The sequence below is a fragment of the Apteryx mantelli genome, chromosome 9 (assembly GCF_036417845.1).
Source record: "Apteryx mantelli isolate bAptMan1 chromosome 9, bAptMan1.hap1, whole genome shotgun sequence".
Classification (NCBI taxonomy): domain Eukaryota; kingdom Metazoa; phylum Chordata; class Aves; order Apterygiformes; family Apterygidae; genus Apteryx; species Apteryx mantelli.
The window spans coordinates 4,509,114-4,529,107 of record NC_089986.1 but is presented as its reverse complement, the minus strand read 5'-3'; the positions used below and the strand labels follow the sequence as shown (position 1 = coordinate 4,529,107).

Genomic DNA, 19,994 nt, shown 5'->3' with positions numbered 1-19,994 from the left:
GGACTGAAAGAGAAAAAGAGTAGCCTCAAAATGCGACTATCAGCTAAACATGGTGATGAAAAGCGGTATATGCTTGTTTTCATTTTCCTCTTTCCCTTTAGCTGGGATTCTCAGCTACCCACCTTCACCTTCAGTGACATGTTCATTCAGATTTCCACCCGCTTGGCATCGCAATATATATATGGCTTTGGTGAGACCGAACATACCATGTTTCGGCGTAACATGAGCTGGCATACCTGGGGCTTATTCACGAGAGACCAGCCTCCGACCGTAAGTGGAAACAGAGCTGGACTTGGTTTTTTCTCTATTTGGCTTCTTTTTGCTTCGTATCAGCCTGTGTTGACTGGCTATTGGGATCTGTTGTCCAAGGCAAAATGTGTCTGTGGCCCACAGCTCAGACCTCGACACCATCAATGTTTCCCTACTTAAGGATCCCACGTGACTCTTGGGGCTTTTTAGTCCTCTCTTATGAGTACAGGGGTCAATATTAGTGATCAATGAACCTAATCAACATGGGTGTTCAGCAGGAGTTTAAAGTCAGCTGGCACTGGGCACATTTATTGGCTTTGGTCATATTTATTGACGCTTACAATTTATCCAAATTGTCCACTGTGTCTCAGTGGCAATGGTCTTCTCTAAGCCTATTTTTAATTTGTGACCATCAAGGCCAGTGTGGAGCTCAGGGCTCAAGTTGGATGTTGGATGACAACAAAAGGCTCAGAAAAAACAGTTCATTGCTGCTTTTTTATGCTTCTCTGCCAATTATTCTGAAAGCTAGATGTGAGTCAGGAAAACTCACAACTTTGGGATCAAATTAATACTTACGGAGGTAAATCAGCCATCTCATGTCTATGGGCATGCTTGTGTAATTTTCTACAAGATAACGTTTGCGATTTGCAGGGGATTACCAGCAAAATAGTGGTTGTTTATTACAGCTATAATTTCCAGTTTAAGTTTCGATACCTCTTTGAGTAAGTGAAAAATAACAGAATGTCACCAGCATGCCTCAGTCGCAGTGACACTGCTACTGTTTGAAGAGAAGGGAAAGCTTTGTCCGGAGGAAGCTCTTTCACATCAGCAGTTCTCAAAGGCCGTAGTGCATTTGCTTTCCTGCCCCCTTGAGCAGTCTGAACAGGACGGACCTCAAAATGTGAAGCTGAAAATGATTCTTGGTGGGAACGTTAGTATTTACCCACAGTATGACGTTGAACTTCTTGCTGTTTGGCAGTTGTCTCTGATCATTTACTAACTTTAGTAGTAGATGTAAGCAAGGGAATGCTCACGATGTACTTCTGTTGCAGTACAAGTTGAATTCCTATGGTTTTCACCCGTTTTATATGGCTCTTGAAGAAGACGGCAATGCCCACGGAGTTCTCTTGCTGAACAGCAATGCGATGGGTAAGACGCCCTTCCCCGCGCTTCCTCAGCCTGTCTCAGTTTACGTTCAGCTCCGGGCGTTCATTCCCTCCCTTCGCTTGCCCCCTTTCAGACGTGACCTTCCAGCCCACTCCGGCTCTGACGTACCGCACAATCGGAGGGATCCTGGACTTCTACATGGTTTTGGGCCCAACACCGGAGCGCGTTGTTCAGGAATACACTGCGGTAGGCGTCGTGTTCTATTACAAACTGAAGCTGGTTTTTTTTTGTTTTAATTTTGTTTTCTATTTGTTACAAATATTCCTTCTTATTTCCAGCTGATTGGCCGACCGGTCATGCCACCCTACTGGTCCTTGGGATTCCAGCTATGCCGCTACGGGTACAGGAACGACTCGGAAATCGCCGAGCTGGTGACGGCGATGAAGGCAGCCGGCATTCCCTATGTACGCGGTAGCAGCTCACGCTTGCACTGACGCTTGAACCTCTGGCTTCAGCGTATTAACTGACATTAAAAAAGTATGCAGTTTCTGTGTACATTTACGTACATGTACATACACACGCATACAAATCCAGGACTTTTTTCTCTAGCATGTAACATTTCTACCCTCCAAATAAATATGGTAGTGAAAGCTTCATTTCATCCTGGACTAGCTGATAGGTTGTGTGAGGATATAATAACCTTAGCTTAAAGCTACAGCTGACTGCAATTCCACATTTCAAAAATTCAGTAGCTTACTTAATTTGGCATATGTTCTATAAGCATATATTTAGAAAAAAAATTTTTTTTTTTTAATTGCAGGATGTTCAATACTCAGATATTGATTATATGGAACGGCAATTGGACTTCACTATTGGCTCACGCTTCGCTGGATTACCGGCTCTAATTAACAAAATAAAACAAGAAGGAATGAGATTCATCCTTATCCTGGTCAGTTTTGAATTCCAGTTTTAAACTGAAATATATCATTGCTGAATGCAGAACATATTTAATAGCATTTCTGGGTTTTTTTGAGCATAAGGGTAAAATTGCATCCCCTTTAATTTTAGGATCCAGCCATCTCTGGAAACGAAACCGATTACCCCCCCTACACAAGAGGTGTGCAGAAGGATGTCTTCATAAAATGGCCCAATACCAATGACATTATATTTTCAAAGGTAATTCATTCTTAAAATGTTGATAACAGCAGAGGCATATTCTATACAAGTAAGTAAGATGCCAGCCTAGACTTCAGTGCTACCTACAGGAGGAAAGACTTCTAATATTATATTCATTCCTGAATGTAGACGACACATTAAATAACTGCTACAAACTGAATTGTTTTCAGTTTGTGGTGTCATTGGTGTATGCAGCAGTGATGCATGGTTTTATCTGTCGGCTGTTGGTACTCATTTGATATTTAATTTGGTTTGATGATTTCAATTTTTTTTTGTCCCATTAGGTCTGGCCGTTTCTTCCCAACGTACAAATTAATGAGTCGCTGCCTGAGCAAACCCAAATAGCGGTAAATGTTGATACGGTTTGGTTATTGACACAAACATAGAGGGGGAAGCACATTAATTAAGGAAAACAGTAGCAAACCAGTGGATACAGTGCACTCTAAAGAATCAGACGCAGAAATTGGCTATAGCCTTTCTACCACAGATAGCAAACAAGTGCATTTTATTTATTTTTTTATTTTACAAATTCCAATATTTTAATATCGGTGTGTTTTCAGTGCTGTATCTATGTTTTACTTTCCTACTGCTCGTACAGCTCTACGGAGCACACGTCGCTTTCCCAGATTTCTTCCGCAATTCCACAGCTGAATGGTGGAAGCAGGAAATCGCAGAATGCTACAACAACCCCACCGACGCCTCCAGAAGCCTGAAGTTTGATGGCCTGTGGATCGTAAGTGTAAAAATGTGTTCCATTTCTGAGAGGTTTTGGCATCTTTTTATCATAAGATATTTTCTAAACACCTTGAAAGCCAATAAATATAATCCCTTTCAATTGTAATGCCTCTGAGGAAGTAAGCATACAGGTTAATATAGTATGAATGGTCTACCAAAGAGTAAAATACCATTTTTTTTTTGTTACTAGCACCATTTTTTCTCAATTGAAACGTTTCACTTTCTATGTCTATGAAATCCTCCTTATTTACTTTTGACCTTCGTAATACTTGTTTTGCAATGATGTCACTCTTCTGTTAGCTGCTAAGTGCACGATTTTTTCACAGCACGAGACAATTTTTTTACAATTACTAATTCTGCAAGACAGAAGGAGTTAGATAAGAGGTTTAGCTTGTTACTTCAATAAAATGAACTTGCAATAGCTGCAGAAGCTCCTAAATATTAATATTTTGCTATGTAAACCCCAGAAACATCTAGACATCCAGCAAAATGTTTAATAATTTTCTGTAATGCTAACTCTGGTTTGCTATTGCAATCGGAGGACCACAGGCACTGAGGTCAAAAGTAATAATTACAAAGCTCAGAGATTTTAGCAGTTTGTGCATCTCTATCTCGCTCCATCATCTTCTGTATTGATTTCAATTTTACGCATAGGAAAAGCTGTCCTTTCTAGTGAATATGACTGATAAAGACAGAGTTTGTAAAATTAAAGCCCAGTACCTTCAAATAATCTCCTGGGATGAGACACTCTGCTATCTAGGAAATGAGGTAGTCAGAATCTGCCTATTAAGGGAGTTTCTCATCAGAAAAATTACTTGTTAAACAGTAGTTTTACACTGACCGAGAAAGAAATGCAGTACGTAGCCCTGAAAATCAGAGTTCTCCAGTTCAGTTAATTTACTCAGTCAGCCTGCTAAAAGAGAAAATTAAATATTTAGGGCACAATCTGAAATAGCTGAAAGGAGCTAATTGACCAGATTTCCATAGAATTTATTCATCCAGCTCCCTTAGGCTCCTTGGAAAAAAAAAAGAACCACAGCCTTACGCTAGAGAGCAGCTCCCCCAGCCCCGCGCCAGAGCTGCCAGCTTCTGCTAGCGTACGCCCTGCGCCAGGGACCCTGAAGCATCCAGACTCAGCTGAACTGAACAGCGCAACCATTAAGCCCTAGCGCTGGCTATCCTGGGAGAAAACGCTCTTCTGTCCTTTCTTCTTTTTCCCCAAGTACGAACTGTGAACGTATAAGGAGAAACGCAGACCGGCAGACTCAAGTTGCAGCTGCAAGCGTTCCCGAGGACTTTTACTATGCTACTTTTTTTGCAATTTAGTATTTAAATGAGTTTTGTGTGATTGAAACAAATACAGTCAGTTTTTGCTCTGTATTTCTAGGACATGAATGAACCTGCTGCCTTTATGAATGGTGCCATTGGCGGCTGTAGAGATAACCACCTAAATTTCCCACCATATATACCTCGTAAGTCTGATCACTGCTTAAAACAGTCTTTGGTCGTTCTGGTTAATAAATCATTTCTTTCATGGTGTACGTGGCATAAATGCCTGAAGTTAAGTATAGGAATAAATAACTGAACTCCTAACTAAAACTGGCCCTTTTCGGACATTATGAGCACACTTAACTTCCATCTATTTCAGGAGCAAAAGTAACTACATGGCATTTTTTAAAAACAAAGTGATCATCTTTGGCTAGTTGCCTGCATATGGATTTTGACGCCTATCTAGATACTTGGCTTTAGGCATGGTAAAGAACGTAGCTTTCAGCGTTCTCAAATAATGTAATCAATGATTAAAAATTCACAAAATATCCTTGTGCTTCCTCTCATTAGCAGTTATCTATGTGTAAAAATATAAGGCCTAATTTGAGGAATGCCCTTGAAATACTTAGCTTTCTTGGCTTGGCTTTGCTAAAGTACGGGTGCGTGGTAGTACTAACTGGTAATGCTTCATTAAAGTTTCATTAGAGTACTCCTGTTGCTTAATTCTGTCTTTAGTTACTACGAATCGTTTCTCAGGATTTGTCAGAAAGTTAATATTCAGTGATAGACCTTTTCTCCCAGTTTTCTGTTTATACAGATGATTTGGCAGTGTTTACAAAGCGCTGCAATGTTTTCTGAATTGGGATATACCCTGTTCACTCTTTGAGCCTCTTCAGTAAGAGCAGTTATAACTGATCTATTAATGCACTTGCAGACCCAGATACCTACACAGGAATATCAGGAAAAATCCATTTCAGAAAACTTGACATATTATTTTTATAATAATAAATAAATGGCTGTATATATGCATAAAAGAAAGTGAATGCCAAAAGAGATTATGAAAACTAGCAAAAAGTAAGTCATTTAAATTATTATTGAATGTTAATTATTAAAATACAAGCATTTTCATTCCCTTTCCATTAGATTTAGGATATCGGTCAGATGGGTTAACTGTCAAAACTCCATGCATGGAAGGGCAGCAGCATCTTCCGGACGATACCCCGGTGAGACACTATGATGTCCACAGTCTGTACGGATGGTCCCAAACAAAACCTACCCTTGAGTAAGTTGGATTTTTACGCTTGCTCGCTATTTCCAAAATACGTTGCCAATGAACACCCCATGTCCGTATTCTTGACGACCAAAACTTTCATCACGTCACTTTACTTGTGACAAATTCTCATCCTAACACCTTCAGTTCTTCAGTTGAGTCGAGAGCGGAGTTTGCTGTTAAAAGGGTAGCGGAGCGGAAGACGGTCGACCCAAGTCTGATGTTGAGGGAACTTATTTCTCACCTAGCTGGGGAGCCGTTCTTCATCTACCCGTTCGAATGGCTTCATCCGTGTAAATGCTATGTTGTGCAAGCTTAATTGCTGACCGTTTTATGAAATGAGATGGTCACAGCGCTATTTCTAACACAGTTTAATTTGGATGTAATTACTTGCCATCGACTGTTTTCTTGTCCCAACACATTCAAACACAACGTGCTGATTTTCAGCAGAGGTTTCTGTTATGAGACAGCAAGTGAGGCCACCCCGGGGCAATGCTCCGCCTGGTAAACAGCATCAGTCCATCAAAAGAAAGCACTCTGCTACGCAGTTACACGACGAGAGCGAGAACAGTTCTGAACATCTTGATCGGCTGTTAAGAAAATTACTTAATGATAGTCTCAAGTAATTACTGTAATTAAAATATAAAATACTTTTTGTTTCTAGGTAGTGCTATGATACCTGTTTTATTTACAGTGTTGTCATTGTTTTAGCCTCATATCAAGTGAGGGAAAATGGATATAGTATTTAAATATAGGATACAATGCAGACATTCTTAAATTACTGTGGTTAAATTAAATTGAGCAGTGCTGAAAAAGGAAAACAGTGACTTTTTACATGCAAGTTGTGTGCTTATGCGCACAGGCCTTATGGTTTTCCCTTTAAGAACTTATTTTCGCAGTTCCAAGACAAACTTCATTATATGTTCCTTACTGAATAGTATCCTAGCCTATTTCAGATAACGTCTGATCTAATGATAACGTATCGATGTTGTTTCATTTCCAATTCAATGAGTAAGCAAGGAGCAGTATTTCTTTATAGGTCTTAACGACCTTAAAGCCCTTGGTAACTCTGATATTACCATAAGGCAAGAAAATCCCAAGGCTGCTTGAACTGCGTTGCGGCCGGCGCGGCTGCCGCGTTGGGCAGCGTGCCCCTGCGTCGCTGCCAGGCAGGGCGCTCGCGAAACCGCTGACGGCACAGGAGCCCCTGCCTGGTGCTTACGCCAGCAGCCGAATCAAAGGCCATTTGGGGCTTGTAAGTAGACAAGAATACAACGCTACGAGGAATAGTGTCACCTCTTCTGAGCATTAAGCGTGAACTCGAATGTAGGGAAATATTTTCGTCTGTTTTAAGAGGTACCATGCCAGAAAGAACTACGCTAAATTCCGCACTTCATGCAAACATTGTCACACTTGACACGTGCAGAAAACCCTTCTTAGAAAAATCAGCTCCCCATTTATTCTTCCGTGCTAAGCGCGGGAGTAACTGTGTACCTAAAGAAATGTTGTTATAATAATTTATTCTAATTCTAAACCATCCGAGTAGGAAGAGCATGTGCAGGCAAACCTGCACGAGCACGTACCCTGCGTGTGCACAGCCACGTTTCACAGACCTTGACACCATTTCAGTTCTCTGCCACTTACTTAGAGGCGGCTTCTTCATATTGGCTTCACGTCACTCTTTGGCAACGAGGCTTTTGCGCAGACATGAAAGCCAGAACCCTTAAAAGTGAATACAGTAACTGTTTTGAGGTAAAACGGGGCTTTGGGATGTAAGCAGCTGCTATTGCCGGACGCTCAGTCCTGCAGCAGAGCGCTGGGACCCTGCGTCAGCAAAACGCTTAGGCCACGCTCATCCTTGAGCAGCTCTGCGCAGGACCTACGCTTTCTTCACACTTCAAACGTTAGTTGCAATTTCCAAAGCATTGTTTAAGCAGGGTAAACCAAGCAAAGGCTGAAAATGCTTGATAATATATTACCAAGAAATAAAAGATACTAGAAAACTTACTGTTTATCTTGGAAGAACTAATTACAGTACATTAGTCTAGTTTAATTACTATGGTAATTTAAGTGACTTGTGTATTTTTGCTGTAATTATAGTGTCACTTAAGCTGCAAATCCTGTAGAAAAAATAAATAAATAGTGCCTTATTGAAGCAGCTGTTAAAGCAATTATTGTGGAGATATCGTTAGAGAGCAGCGCAATTTAATCAGTGTAGCTTTTTAACTAGTATTTCAGTCTAGTATTTTTCTGTAATGATTCACAGTGTGTGTGCACAGTTGCAGAGGAGTTCTAGGAAATCAGCCCGGTAATGCATCTACTCCAGTCGCATAACACCGAGCAGCAACATATGCCTCCGAGAAAGGCGCCGAGCCTTCGGCTGAGCAATTAGGAAGCAGCAATTGCTCCTGCCTCCGCTTCTTCTTTTTCTTTTTTTTGGCTTAAAGACTCTTTGGTTACCTTTTTAAGTATTTTGTGGCAATGACTAAGGCTTTCCTTGAGAAAATGAACTATTTTCTTCCGTTCGCACACTTGGGTCGCTAATTTGGGGAAGAGAAATAGGGCTCTGGCGCAGTACACTGCAAAGGTGGCTGACCCCTGGTCTCAATGCCTTTCGCTTCCGAGAAAGCCAAATGAGATCAGCCCAAAGGTTAGCTAATGCCGGGACATGTCACGTCAATGGCTTTCTTCTTGGCTATGAGGCCCTTCACCTGCTCAGAGCAAAAAATGTCTGGTTTGATATGATTACTTCTAGACAAATCCATATTGGCCATTTCATATTGATTTCATATCATCTCGTGTTCTGGGTTTTTTTTGAGATAATTAGAAATCTATGGCTTATTTTTTGTTCCAGTAACTTTTTGGCAACTAAAGTTAAGCTGACAGCTCTCATATCCTTGGTACCTCTATTTTCCCCCGTATTATCTTCTTGGTCTGAGTTTCGTTAAGACTATTTTCAACTGTTGCTGCAAATTTTCAGGTATGGCCTAGACCACATTGCATTACCCTTAAAAAAAAAAAAAGTGCAAGTTGGTCTGCATTCCTATTTTCCCACACAGTAATTAGCCTTAACTGGAAATCTCTATTTTAGCACCTCCTGTTTTATCAATTCTTACACTTAATTCTTGGTTGCTGCGTATGTGAATCACGGTGAATTGCAACACCAAACACACCTCGACTGCAGGTGTGCCTACTGGTGCTCACAGCAGCAGCACAACTGCATTTGCTATCAAAATATAAGCCGCTATGTTTGCGTTCAGAGAAGACTCCTATGTAACGATGTTTTAAACTATTTCCGTTCTCCTGTGACTGGTTTCTCGGTCGCTTTTCACCGCCAGGGCTCTGCAGAGCGTCACCAAGGAGCGTGGCATCGTCATCAGCCGGTCGACTTACCCCAGCAGCGGCCGCTGGGCAGGACACTGGCTCGGGGATAACACCGCCGCTTGGGATCAGCTCACTAAATCGATTATCGGTACGTGAAAGGAAAGGCTCTGTAATCAATTTATGCTGCGCAGTAATCTCTTCTCCTTGATCTCCTCGCTTTTAGTAGCCATGTGGTTTTAGCTGAAAGAGGCTATTTAGTTTGGCGCTCGAGTTGGCGCTGGGACTGGTCCCCTTGCAGCCGGGGTGCCGCCGCTGCCACTCGCTTCATGGCTCCCTGGTCCTTCTGCAGCAGAAGCACGTGACGTATTGGAGAAACCGTGAAACTTTCTTCTCATTCGGGATTGTAATACGTATCATCTGTGCAACCATTAAGCATACTAAAGGGAAAAAAAGAAGTTGCTAATGTCGAATTATTTTTTCCTTGCAGGCATGATGGAGTTCAGTCTCTTTGGAATATCCTACGTAAGCTAATGAGTTTATACCTTATATTTACTTACCCTTACGGCGTACGGGAATTTACAGTACTCCAGCTGGATTTTTTTTTTTTTGAACTTTCAGACAGGAGCAGACATCTGCGGCTTCTTCACGGACTCGGAGTACGAGCTGTGCCTTCGCTGGATGCAGCTGGGGGCGTTCTACCCCTACTCCAGGAACCACAACGAGAAGGGGACACGGGTGAGACGCGGTCTGCCAGCGCTCGGGCCCCCCGCGGCGCACGCGTAGGGAGCAGCCAGCACCCCGCACCAAAAACACACCGTCCAAGCAAAACCGAACACGTTTGGTTATGGCCGGATAAATAACTGTCTTCCTTTTCAGGCTAGCTCTCCTGCAAGCCTGCTTGGTGACAGACCACTTCGAGCAAGCATATTCTGTTTGCTTGCATGGATGCAAGCTCCTACGTATTTCCCCTATGTGCCGTTTTTACTTAAACACATGACACCCACTAGACTAAAATAGCCCCCTTCCGCGGCAAGGCGCGCTTAAAGGAGCAAGGCTGACCTTAGTGCTCGCATCCCTAATTGCTTCTAATTATACGGCAAATGAGCACACGGGGCAGTGTAATAAGGTTCTTGAGTGAGTACCCGAACCTTCTGCACTTTGCACATTTGCCACCATCAGATATTGTATTTCTTTTAAGAATAAAGGAAAATAATTACCTAAATGTAGGGCTGTGCTGGCTAAGGACTATATTATAGAAAGCTGTAAAACAAGATAACTAGAAAAAAAAAAAATTTGAAACAGCACTTATACTCCAGTTAGAGCTTCAGGTCTAGCAGAGTAGAGCTATTTATATGGCATATATCTAATGGATTAAAGTCTCCTTTTAAAAAACAGTGTGCTTTATCTTGCAGCAGCACACTTTTCGATAGGACTTTTAAAGCCTTTAAAAATGCAGATTCAGGGTTATCATAGTGCTTCCAGTCTTACCCAATTTGCCAAGGTATTGTTCAATACATTTAATAAAGATTGGAAGTGCTCCCTGACATCAGTCATTAGTGCTTCGCTCTCTTTCTGCAAGTCCTGAGTGCTGCCCTGCAGAAAAGAAGGATAATAAATTATGTACACCCAACTGTGTCACGCCTTCGGGAGAGTTTGCATTAAACATTTTTTACAATACTCCCCCTAGGTTTTTCTCACCTTCCTCCTTTCTAGTTCCCCTGCTTAGAGCTGACAGTGACACCTACTGTTTTCACTGTCACTCAGTTGTTAATTAAGCAATAAATAAAGGTGCTCTTGGAGGACGTGGAGTTTGCAAGAGCCTACAGAGATTTCCTCAGCAATGTTCTGCTATGTCGATTTTGATGCACATTTGACAATCGCTGCTACTAACAGAGTATGTGATTTTATCAGCGAAACACAAAATGAAAAAAAAAGATACTAACTTATTATAAATATTAGCAAATTCTTTGACCCTTTTTTTCCAGCTCTTCAAAACAAAATAATCCAGTTGGAATAACAACAGTGTCCTCTCTTTCAGAGGCAAGACCCTGTTTCCTGGAACTCAACATTTGAACAGGTTTCCAGGCATGTACTGAATATCAGATATACCCTGTTACCCTACTTCTACACACTCATGTATGAAGCCCATGCCCACGGAAGCACCGTGATCCGCCCTGTCCTCCACGAGTAAGTGTGATTCCTTGCTTCTCCGTTCCTCATGAATTTCCACTAAATCTTCATAAAATTTCCATAATTAGGAAAATTATAAAAATTATATTCATAAAGTTTTCCATTACTTATACCAATTTGCATGAGATGATTCAGCATATGAGCTTTCACTACCAAGCCACACTTTCACAGCACTAGTTCTCCATCTCATACTATGCCAAACTGAGCACTCGTTATCTAGGATTAATATATAAATTCTAAAGCTCATCTTTAGCCTCTTTGGAGGTAAGCAACAACAAAGCGCTATCTGGTGCGGGAGATATGCAGAATCAAAAAGCTAATGTTGCAAAAGTAGCAGAAATAAAAATGAGGAAATAGTAGATTTAGTTTCTGACAAAAAGTCTCAAGTAAGGACCAGTTTGGAAAAGGTCACTACCCAACGTCTAATAATGTTTTTGTTACCTTGCAGGTTTGTGGAAGACAGAACAACGTGGGAAATATATAAACAGTTTCTCTGGGGACCTGCACTGCTCATCAGCCCTGTACTGGAGCAAGTAAGTCTTTAAATGCTTAAGTGTATATGAAAATATTAGAAGTCACTTTTGCTAAACACCACTTTTTGCTTTAATATACCTAAAACGTCTATGTTTAATTCCAGAATGCTGTAACCGTGAATGCTTACTTTCCCAATGCCCGCTGGTATGATTACCACACAGTAAGTTATCTAAAAAATTATGTACTATACGCGTTCTTCCTAACGCTGCCTAGACGCCAGCAGGGTGGGCCGGGAGCGGTGGCGAAGCGAGAACCCACTTTCCCTGTTTTACAAAGAGGCGCAGTATGAGCTGCTCGCGATGCAGCAATCGCATCTTCTTAGCTGCTTTCTTACAAAAGTCATCGGTTCCTTTTAATGTAATAATGTTTAACGTGGCCACAGTGATGGTAAATTAAAAGGTGGAATAACGCCTTTAATTCCAAGTGCTTCCATTGACTTTTTTCACCCTCGAATGTTACGCGTAATTTCTTTGCTAAGAATGCTGGAGTGGAGAACGATGAAACACTTTTAGCTGCATCAGCCTTTCACAGAAACTACGAAAAGACCTGGAAGAAGGAATAACAGGCATCAAAAGTCACTTAATTTATCACTAGTTAGTATTTCACCTGGCCGATCCCTTTGGTTCAGCCACTCGCAGCTAGGGTCAGGTCATTCTTTTACAGAGGCAGAATTTCACATTTTATCTTAAACGTATTAGGTAGTTACTCCTGAATCAAAAAAAGGATTTGCAATAACATCTTTTTATAAAAGAATTAATTAGGCTTGCAGAAAATAGTGAATATATTTATAACTTGATGAGCATGTCATTCTAAAAAGTGTAAAATGAGGGCAATTCAATAGAAGACTATCTGTTGTTTTATTTTTTCATAATTAGGATGAACTTACTGGCTTCAGGGGAGAATTCAGAACATTATCAGCTCCTTTGGAACACATCAACCTTCATATCCGAGGAGGTTACGTCCTCGCTTGGCAAAGGCCTGCTAATACAACTTTTTACAGGTATGATAAGATTAACTGAAAAATTAAAATTGTTTTTCTTTTTTTTTTTCTTTCTTTTTTTTTAAGGTAGATCTTTAATTCCTGGTATGGAGAATAAACTGCATATTAATTAGACAGTGACAGCATTGTTCTGGATTCCTAGGTTCAACCTGTGAAAAATATAATTTTCTGGTTTAACGTACACCATGCTCAGAAGTATCTCCCATTTTATATAAATTAGCAATCGTGAGAAAAGCTATGCATATGATAGCACCTTAGTTTTCCTTCTTATGGACCCCGTTAAATTTAATATTATGGACTCAGGAAGACTAGTGTCAGAGATAAATTGAGTTGCAAACAATATTTGTAAAACAAATTGTAATATCTGAGCAAGATAAAATGCAATTGCCTGAGGAAGTTAAGGAAAAATTAATGTTTTTTATAGCCGAAAAAACCCAATGGGACTTACTGTTGCTTTGAACGACAGTCAGCTTGCACACGGACAGCTTTATTGGGATGATGGGGTTCGCATTAGTAAGTATCATGGATGTTTCTTGCTTTCATAAAAAACCTTCTTGCTGTGATGGTGGCTAAGCCCGGTCCAGGTTGCCCAGAGAGATCATGGAGTGTCCATTCTTGGAGATATTCAACACCCAGGACATGGTCTGGGGCGCCCTGCTCTAGGTGACCTCGCTTGAATGGGGGGGGTTGGACCAGGCAATCTCCAGAGGCCCCTTCTGACCCCAGCGATTCTGCGATTCTGTGTTTTTATCCAAAGAGCTTCAATCTGCTTCTTCTGGATTCAACTGCTGTTCTTGTGAGGGTTCTCCAAGCCCTGCAGCTATCCTATAGTCAGTGGTGGCACGTATACATTGACACTCAAAAGAAACAGTCCAATTATAAAACCTTCAGGTTAAAACAAAGAAAATAAGACTAGGAGCTGGTAAGAAATGAGACAAATTACAGTAGTTCATGAAAGACAAATAATGCTAAATAGCTAATTAAGGAACTGTCCTGTTGCTCCAGTTTTTGCGCTTTCTTATAATAACACATTTGTCAATGTGGAAACTCCAGACTATAAGAAACCACATTACTTAGCCACCACTTTGAAAAACAAGTGATGGTTGTTGCTTCTCCTTCAGAAGTCCCCTTTAAGCTTTAACTAATTTGCTCAGCATTAATAAATTTAAATTGTCTTCAGATAAGACATACTTAGATGTCTCTTATCCTTTATATCCAGAGCGTATTATCCTTGTAATGACTATAAACTGCCACCTGAGATTACTAGAAGTAATGCATGAAATTGTGTTATTTAGCATAATGACGTGTAGGGAAGCTTCCAGGATGCCATTAGCGTATTTTGAGGTGCTTCACATACATCATGGCCTGTTATCACTGGAATTTAGAAATGACGGCTATGTTTATGGCAGTTCAATGATAAATGAAATTAGCATAGATTACAAGGTGCTCTTCACCAGGATCTCCGTGATCTGTTTTCTACAGTGCAGAAAGGCAAGAGCCTACAATGCTGCTGGTTATCAGCACTACTTGGAGTTCATTTAGGACTGAATAATAGGATTGGTAAAATATACAACAGTGATTTCAAAGCATCATCATCATCTATCATGATAATGTGTAATTGGCTGATGAATAGAGCTGGACGGGGGAAATCACTCCCATGCCTTCTTCAGCGAGAAACATTTTTCTCCTGCTGGTCTTAGCATCCTTGATCTTCCTAATGCTGTTTGCTCGCCTTCTTTTGTAGCTTGCCTCTAAACCTTCCTTAGAGCCTTTGTTCCCACACGAACAGCGCGCAGTCCAACAGGACTGCGTGTCGCGGCTGAAAGCAGGGCTTATGAAAATACAGACCTGTGCTCTGTTTGTATACAGACATACTGTATGCATGTATATAGTATATCAACACAACTCATGGACTGAAATTTTAAAAATATATTAACTGACGTGGATAGCAAATACATTTTACTTTATTCTTTCTTTTTAACAGATGCCTATGAAGATGGTGCATATCTGCTAACATCATTTACTGCTAATCAGGTATGCAATGTTAACTCCGTTTTTGACTTTGGATGATTATTGTTATATTTTTAACCACAGGTATTTTCATTTTGGATTTTTTAATGTTTAGAAATCCCACCATAACATTAATTCTTGGTAATAGGCAGTTATCCAGGCGCGTGAAGACTGTTGTGGGTCTATAACTTGATTTAAAAATTTCTTTGGGATTGCAATCACATATATTAGCATATACTAGAAGAACAAACTCATTTTGCATTATTCATATTGGTATATACCAGGGCAACTTAATTTACTTCAGTGGGGTTCTTCCATAACCATGCATGTTCACATTAAGTGGCTGGCCCAGACCAAAACCTCCAAGGCAGATGTTAGTCCAGATTCTCTGTGTGGGTGTAGGCCTCTAATACGACAGTAGGTCTATAGCTTAACGGCCGACTGATAAGAATCGTAGACATTTACATTTGTAATTTTTTCTGGTATATATGAAGAAACTGAGGAGTGTTTTGTGCTCAAGATTGAATACAATATAACTAATAAGACTGCATTAAGAACAAATTTAAAAATGATTCCGAAAATATCTACTTTAGCCTATTGTTAAATATGGTATATATTTATGGTATTATTTCTGATATAATTCTGAAAATACAAGTTTATTTCAGAAATGATTTTTATAAAATGAAAGCACGTATCAATGCAGAAATCAGATAAATATAAGACTAAGGGTATTATTTTGCCAGCTGCATATTCAGTGTCACTTTTGCAGATAATTTGCTAGCATCTATTTAAATGAATACATTCTAGATCATCAGCTCATGCATATTTTAAAGCTATGCAGTTAAACACATATATATGTCACAAAGTTTACTGCTTCAGACTAGAAAAATATATTAAATATATCTGGCCTGCGACTACCGCCACAGCTAGATCCAGGAGAGCTCTTTTAAATTCCCAAAGAAAAGCGAGCAAGCTGTCTTCGCAGCCGCGCTGCCCGCCCCGGGAGCGCAGAGGTAGGCGAGAAGAGCCGCGCCGGGAGAGCCAGCCCCGGCTGAGCGAGGAGGAAGCTCGGGGGAACGTGCAGGACGACTGCTTTTGACCCTGGCTTACAGCCGCAGGCAGCTAACATCCGGCAAAGATGCCCCCCTTTTCTCAAGGAGGGGCTCTTAAAATTCTTCTTTTAAAATGCAGAAGCTTAAGCAAAGAGTAGTTAGTCAGCTACCGAGCTTTGCACGGAAATACCCACGCGGGCGCTCTGCCAGGCCCCGTCCTCCTCGCCGCTCTCCAGCGTGCTCTTCTCCCCACGCCACCGCTCGGAAAAGAAAAGCTCACGGGGCCAAAATAAGAGGCACTTGGGTTCGTAGCTCATTTGCCCCTGTTCACTGCAGTGCTTGTTTATTTTATTTTCAATTAAAAACAAAAATACTAGTTTTGGGAGGAGGAAGGAGAATACGTGGTCATTGGCAAACGCAGAAGAAAGCACTTTCTAAAACTACAAGGAGGAGGGAACTGTACCTGCTCCTGGAGAGTCCTACTCACACGCTCGCATCGATTATAAACTAAGTTTAGGATTACGGGTTATAAACCTGAATTCCTGTTCTTCAGGCAGTCTAGAACGTGTACATTGAAGTCAATGAACAGCAGTGTTTATTACAAGTGTTGGCATTTCTAAGATATCACTTTTTAATTTTTAGTAGAACCAGCTGAATATTCAGAATTAAATTAGACTGTAATTATATGGACTATCAATTTAAAAGAGATGCTTTTTATATGGCAATAGAAAATACACTTTGTTTCTTTAGTTTTCCAGGGTGCCATAATGTGTTATCTCCTTTCTTCTTTTTTAATTTTGTCTTTGTCAAATAATTGGATTGCTGAGGAATATTTTGCTAATATTCACTATTAGCAGTTGCAAGGAGATTACAAAATAAATATACATTTTTCTGCTCTTACAGAAAGCTGGTAAGGAAAAGCCTAATTAAAGAGGTCCTGAATCAACCAATAATGAAAAATGCGCACACTAAAATAAATACCCTCTCTACTAGTGCATTAAATATGCATAATTACATCGTATCACATTTCCACAGAAGCCCATATGGGATCTGAACCAGCAAACACCCTCTCGGGGCACCTGGCATGACATTGTCCTTCTGGAGACCTAGTAGAATTGGGTACAACCAGTTCGACCCCAAATCACAACTACTCATCCAGGAAATGCTTCTCCCAGTTCACACTTATATTTGGTTAGGTCTGAAAGGCAGAGGTTTGCAGTCCCGCCTAAATTTTTCTGCATCAGTAAAAGACAATTAGACAAAAATTGAGTAAAAAGACACCTGACCAGCTCGGAAATGCAAGCCTAAGGCACTGTTATCTCGTGCCTGCTGACACACAGCCCTCTTCCCTTCCCTGCCCCTTCCCTCCCGGGGCCCAACCACCCCGGAAGACACTTCTCCACTAAGGAATCAGTGACCCTCCTACAGGGCTCGAGCACGAGCAGAGGAATCTGTCCCCTGGATCCGGCCGCTCTGGAAGCAATGCAGAATGAGGGTCCGTTCAGAAAAACTGGAGGTTTGCAGAATTATGGAAACCTGTCTGTTAATCCTTTCCTATGCCGCAAAATTCACAACAGATAAATGTGGGCAGGGACTCAGCACCCTGCCCGCAGCAGAGGAGTCTGCACAGAAATGAGAGGGGACCTGCGAGGGCAAGGCAAGATATACGAGGGTGTGTGTGCGCGCGTGTATATATATACACACACACACACATATATATGCATATATGTATATATATTTGTTCCCCCGGGAAGCGATGGAGGCCACGCATCACCCAAGCGTCAGGCAAAGACATGGCAGAGCCCAGGATCCAGCCAGATTACCAACGGAAAGGGAATCAAAGCCTTCAGCATTTGTCAAATAAATAACAACACACAGATAATTAAAATAAATTAGAATGAGTGGAAAAAAGTGTAACGCTCAAACGGGCTGAAAAAAGCTTACTCTGCCGTGTAGCAGCCTAATGACAATCTCTGACCACTTCTTTTCTTCTCTTCTCTTCTTGTCCTTTCAGAACGTTTTGGAGATCAGCGTCGTGCACCACGGTTACGCTGACCCAAACAACCTAATGTTTACTGACGTCAAAATCCTGGGAGTGAGCACAAGCGTTCAGCAGGTGACGGTCATGCAGAAGGGGGAAGCGATTGCCTCCGGGCACAACGTGAACTACAACGGCACGCAGCAGGTGAGCGGGCTCCACGGCCCCTGGGCACCAGCGAGCAGCCAGACACGTGAGCTACGGGCAGCTAACGCTTCTAGCGAACATTGCTTAACGGGCAGGAGCAGCGTGCAGCACGCGCAGCCCAGCGCTTCAGCGTAGGAATGACTGTGGAGGAACCCAGACCTTCCCTGACTGTGAAAAATCGGTGGATTTTGCTTCTTGTTTGGTTTTCACTCCTCCTAATAGCTCACTCGCAACCAGTGGGATGTGAGGGAAGGAAAAGCCACTACAAGTGTTTTCCGAGTCTCTACATGACCCTGGTGTTGTCAGTCTTGTCTGACAACTGTTTCGCTTCCCAGCCCCAGTTGCCGATCACCATTTCACCATTCCTCCTCCTGCCGTGTCAGGTTTGGGCTGTAGGCAATTCCACACGGGCTTCCTACATGTAGCCGTCAGATCTGAGGTCTTCTGCGCTTACTGGCAGAGCGTCTGCTAAGGTCGGGGCGCCAGCATCTCGATCCACGTGGTCCGTGCTCGTCCCGCGCGTCGCTCTGCGCTCCGCCACGTGTGGGTCCTGAGGCAGGTAGTGCTGTCGGCTTTCCGGCAGTGAGGCAGCCCCATCTCACCTACTTCTGGTATCTTATGACCCCTTCTACAAAAGTCAGTTTTCCAAATGCGCAATTGAATTAAAATGTTTTCCATAATTTATTATTATTATTTCTTTTGAATAAAAGGAACCTCACTTCTAAAAGGGCCTCTGAATGCAAGGGAAGGGAAGGGACCAGAGCCTCATGATCTGAAATCCCAAATCTATGTCACTTAAGTTCATAGAGATACCACCACCAGGGAAAGAGGCATAAATTCTTGTGATCTAAAATGAGAATCCACTACATTTGATATCGAGTGCAGAAAAGCAGTGTATCCTGAAAGGGCGGAGGTACTCACTGCTTGTTTGTTTGTTTGTTTTTTCCAAAGGTCCTGTTAATCACCGATCTTACACTTGAATTAGGCAAAGACTACACGCTGCAATGGAGCTAAGAGGTCTGCGGAATAACACCAGCCACATCTCTGAATTTTCTCATTGTTTTTAAAACCATCCTTCAATTTTCATACTGCCTCTTTGACATCCTAAAGTACTTTGTACTATAAAAACGTTAGCTATAGTCAGTTTATATTAAGGTATTTTGTGTAAAAAAAGGCACGTTTCAGTATGGTTCAAGGCTAACTGCAATCTCTCCATGGGATGCAGAATTTGTGCCTTAAACATTATGACACTTCAGTATGACTTCATCTTTCAAAACTTAAAACTGAACGTAAAAGGCTGTGTTTTCCCTAAGTAGAAGTTCTGGCTGCCTCCATGCTCACTAAATTTTATAAAAAAGTTACAGTTGGCATTAACTGCATGTGTTTGGGGCCATAATTCTACCCGTATTTAGCTTCCATCTTAATTTTAATTGTGCCATATAAGCTGCTACTACTACTGAGAAGTATTTAAGGGAGACAAATGGAAATATTTTCAGATAACTGATTTAGCATGAAATGTTGTTGTTGTTGTTGATGATCTATACAACACTAAGGTACCTGCAAAAGTCACTTGAAGTTTTTTGTATGACCTTAGGCAGGCATTTGTGTTCTCCAATGTTTTGATCTGAAGTTGTAAAATTAAACTTGAAGGTTCAAGGTTAACTAATAAATGTTTTAATTTCACTGAAGAAAATACTGTTGTATGTTTACTATAATAGTAATTCATGTTAAAGATTTTTTGTATCCCAAGAGAGCAGCATATGATCCAAACAGATTGGTAAAGCATATTTTCAATTAAATTTGATGGGAATAAACTCCTGTCAGAAGTAGTAGTAATCTCTAGTGACTGTGCTTAAAAACCATTTAAATGCTTCCTCTCTGCTTTAAAATTTT

At 41.2% G+C, this 19,994-nt stretch overlaps 1 protein-coding gene across 1 annotated transcript in view; it reads left to right on the top strand.

The window, feature by feature from the left end:
- The window catches only part of SI (sucrase-isomaltase), a 56,107-nt gene extending 36,313 nt beyond the window's left edge, over positions 1 to 19,794 (top strand). Inside the window, exons 27-47 of the mRNA XM_067302170.1 lie at positions 102 to 270; positions 1,302 to 1,398; positions 1,490 to 1,602; positions 1,695 to 1,820; positions 2,177 to 2,305; positions 2,425 to 2,532; positions 2,817 to 2,879; positions 3,131 to 3,265; positions 4,655 to 4,739; positions 5,680 to 5,818; positions 9,145 to 9,278; positions 9,618 to 9,652; positions 9,749 to 9,865; positions 11,169 to 11,317; positions 11,769 to 11,853; positions 11,958 to 12,014; positions 12,730 to 12,854; positions 13,279 to 13,367; positions 14,839 to 14,888; positions 17,931 to 18,101; positions 19,053 to 19,794. Of these exons, the coding sequence (XP_067158271.1) occupies positions 102 to 270; positions 1,302 to 1,398; positions 1,490 to 1,602; positions 1,695 to 1,820; positions 2,177 to 2,305; positions 2,425 to 2,532; positions 2,817 to 2,879; positions 3,131 to 3,265; positions 4,655 to 4,739; positions 5,680 to 5,818; positions 9,145 to 9,278; positions 9,618 to 9,652; positions 9,749 to 9,865; positions 11,169 to 11,317; positions 11,769 to 11,853; positions 11,958 to 12,014; positions 12,730 to 12,854; positions 13,279 to 13,367; positions 14,839 to 14,888; positions 17,931 to 18,101; positions 19,053 to 19,115 (2,239 nt within the window). The 3' untranslated portion in view covers positions 19,116 to 19,794. The remainder of the gene's footprint in view (positions 1 to 101; positions 271 to 1,301; positions 1,399 to 1,489; positions 1,603 to 1,694; positions 1,821 to 2,176; positions 2,306 to 2,424; positions 2,533 to 2,816; positions 2,880 to 3,130; positions 3,266 to 4,654; positions 4,740 to 5,679; positions 5,819 to 9,144; positions 9,279 to 9,617; positions 9,653 to 9,748; positions 9,866 to 11,168; positions 11,318 to 11,768; positions 11,854 to 11,957; positions 12,015 to 12,729; positions 12,855 to 13,278; positions 13,368 to 14,838; positions 14,889 to 17,930; positions 18,102 to 19,052) is intronic.
- The last annotated feature ends 200 nt before the right edge of the window (positions 19,795 to 19,994 follow it).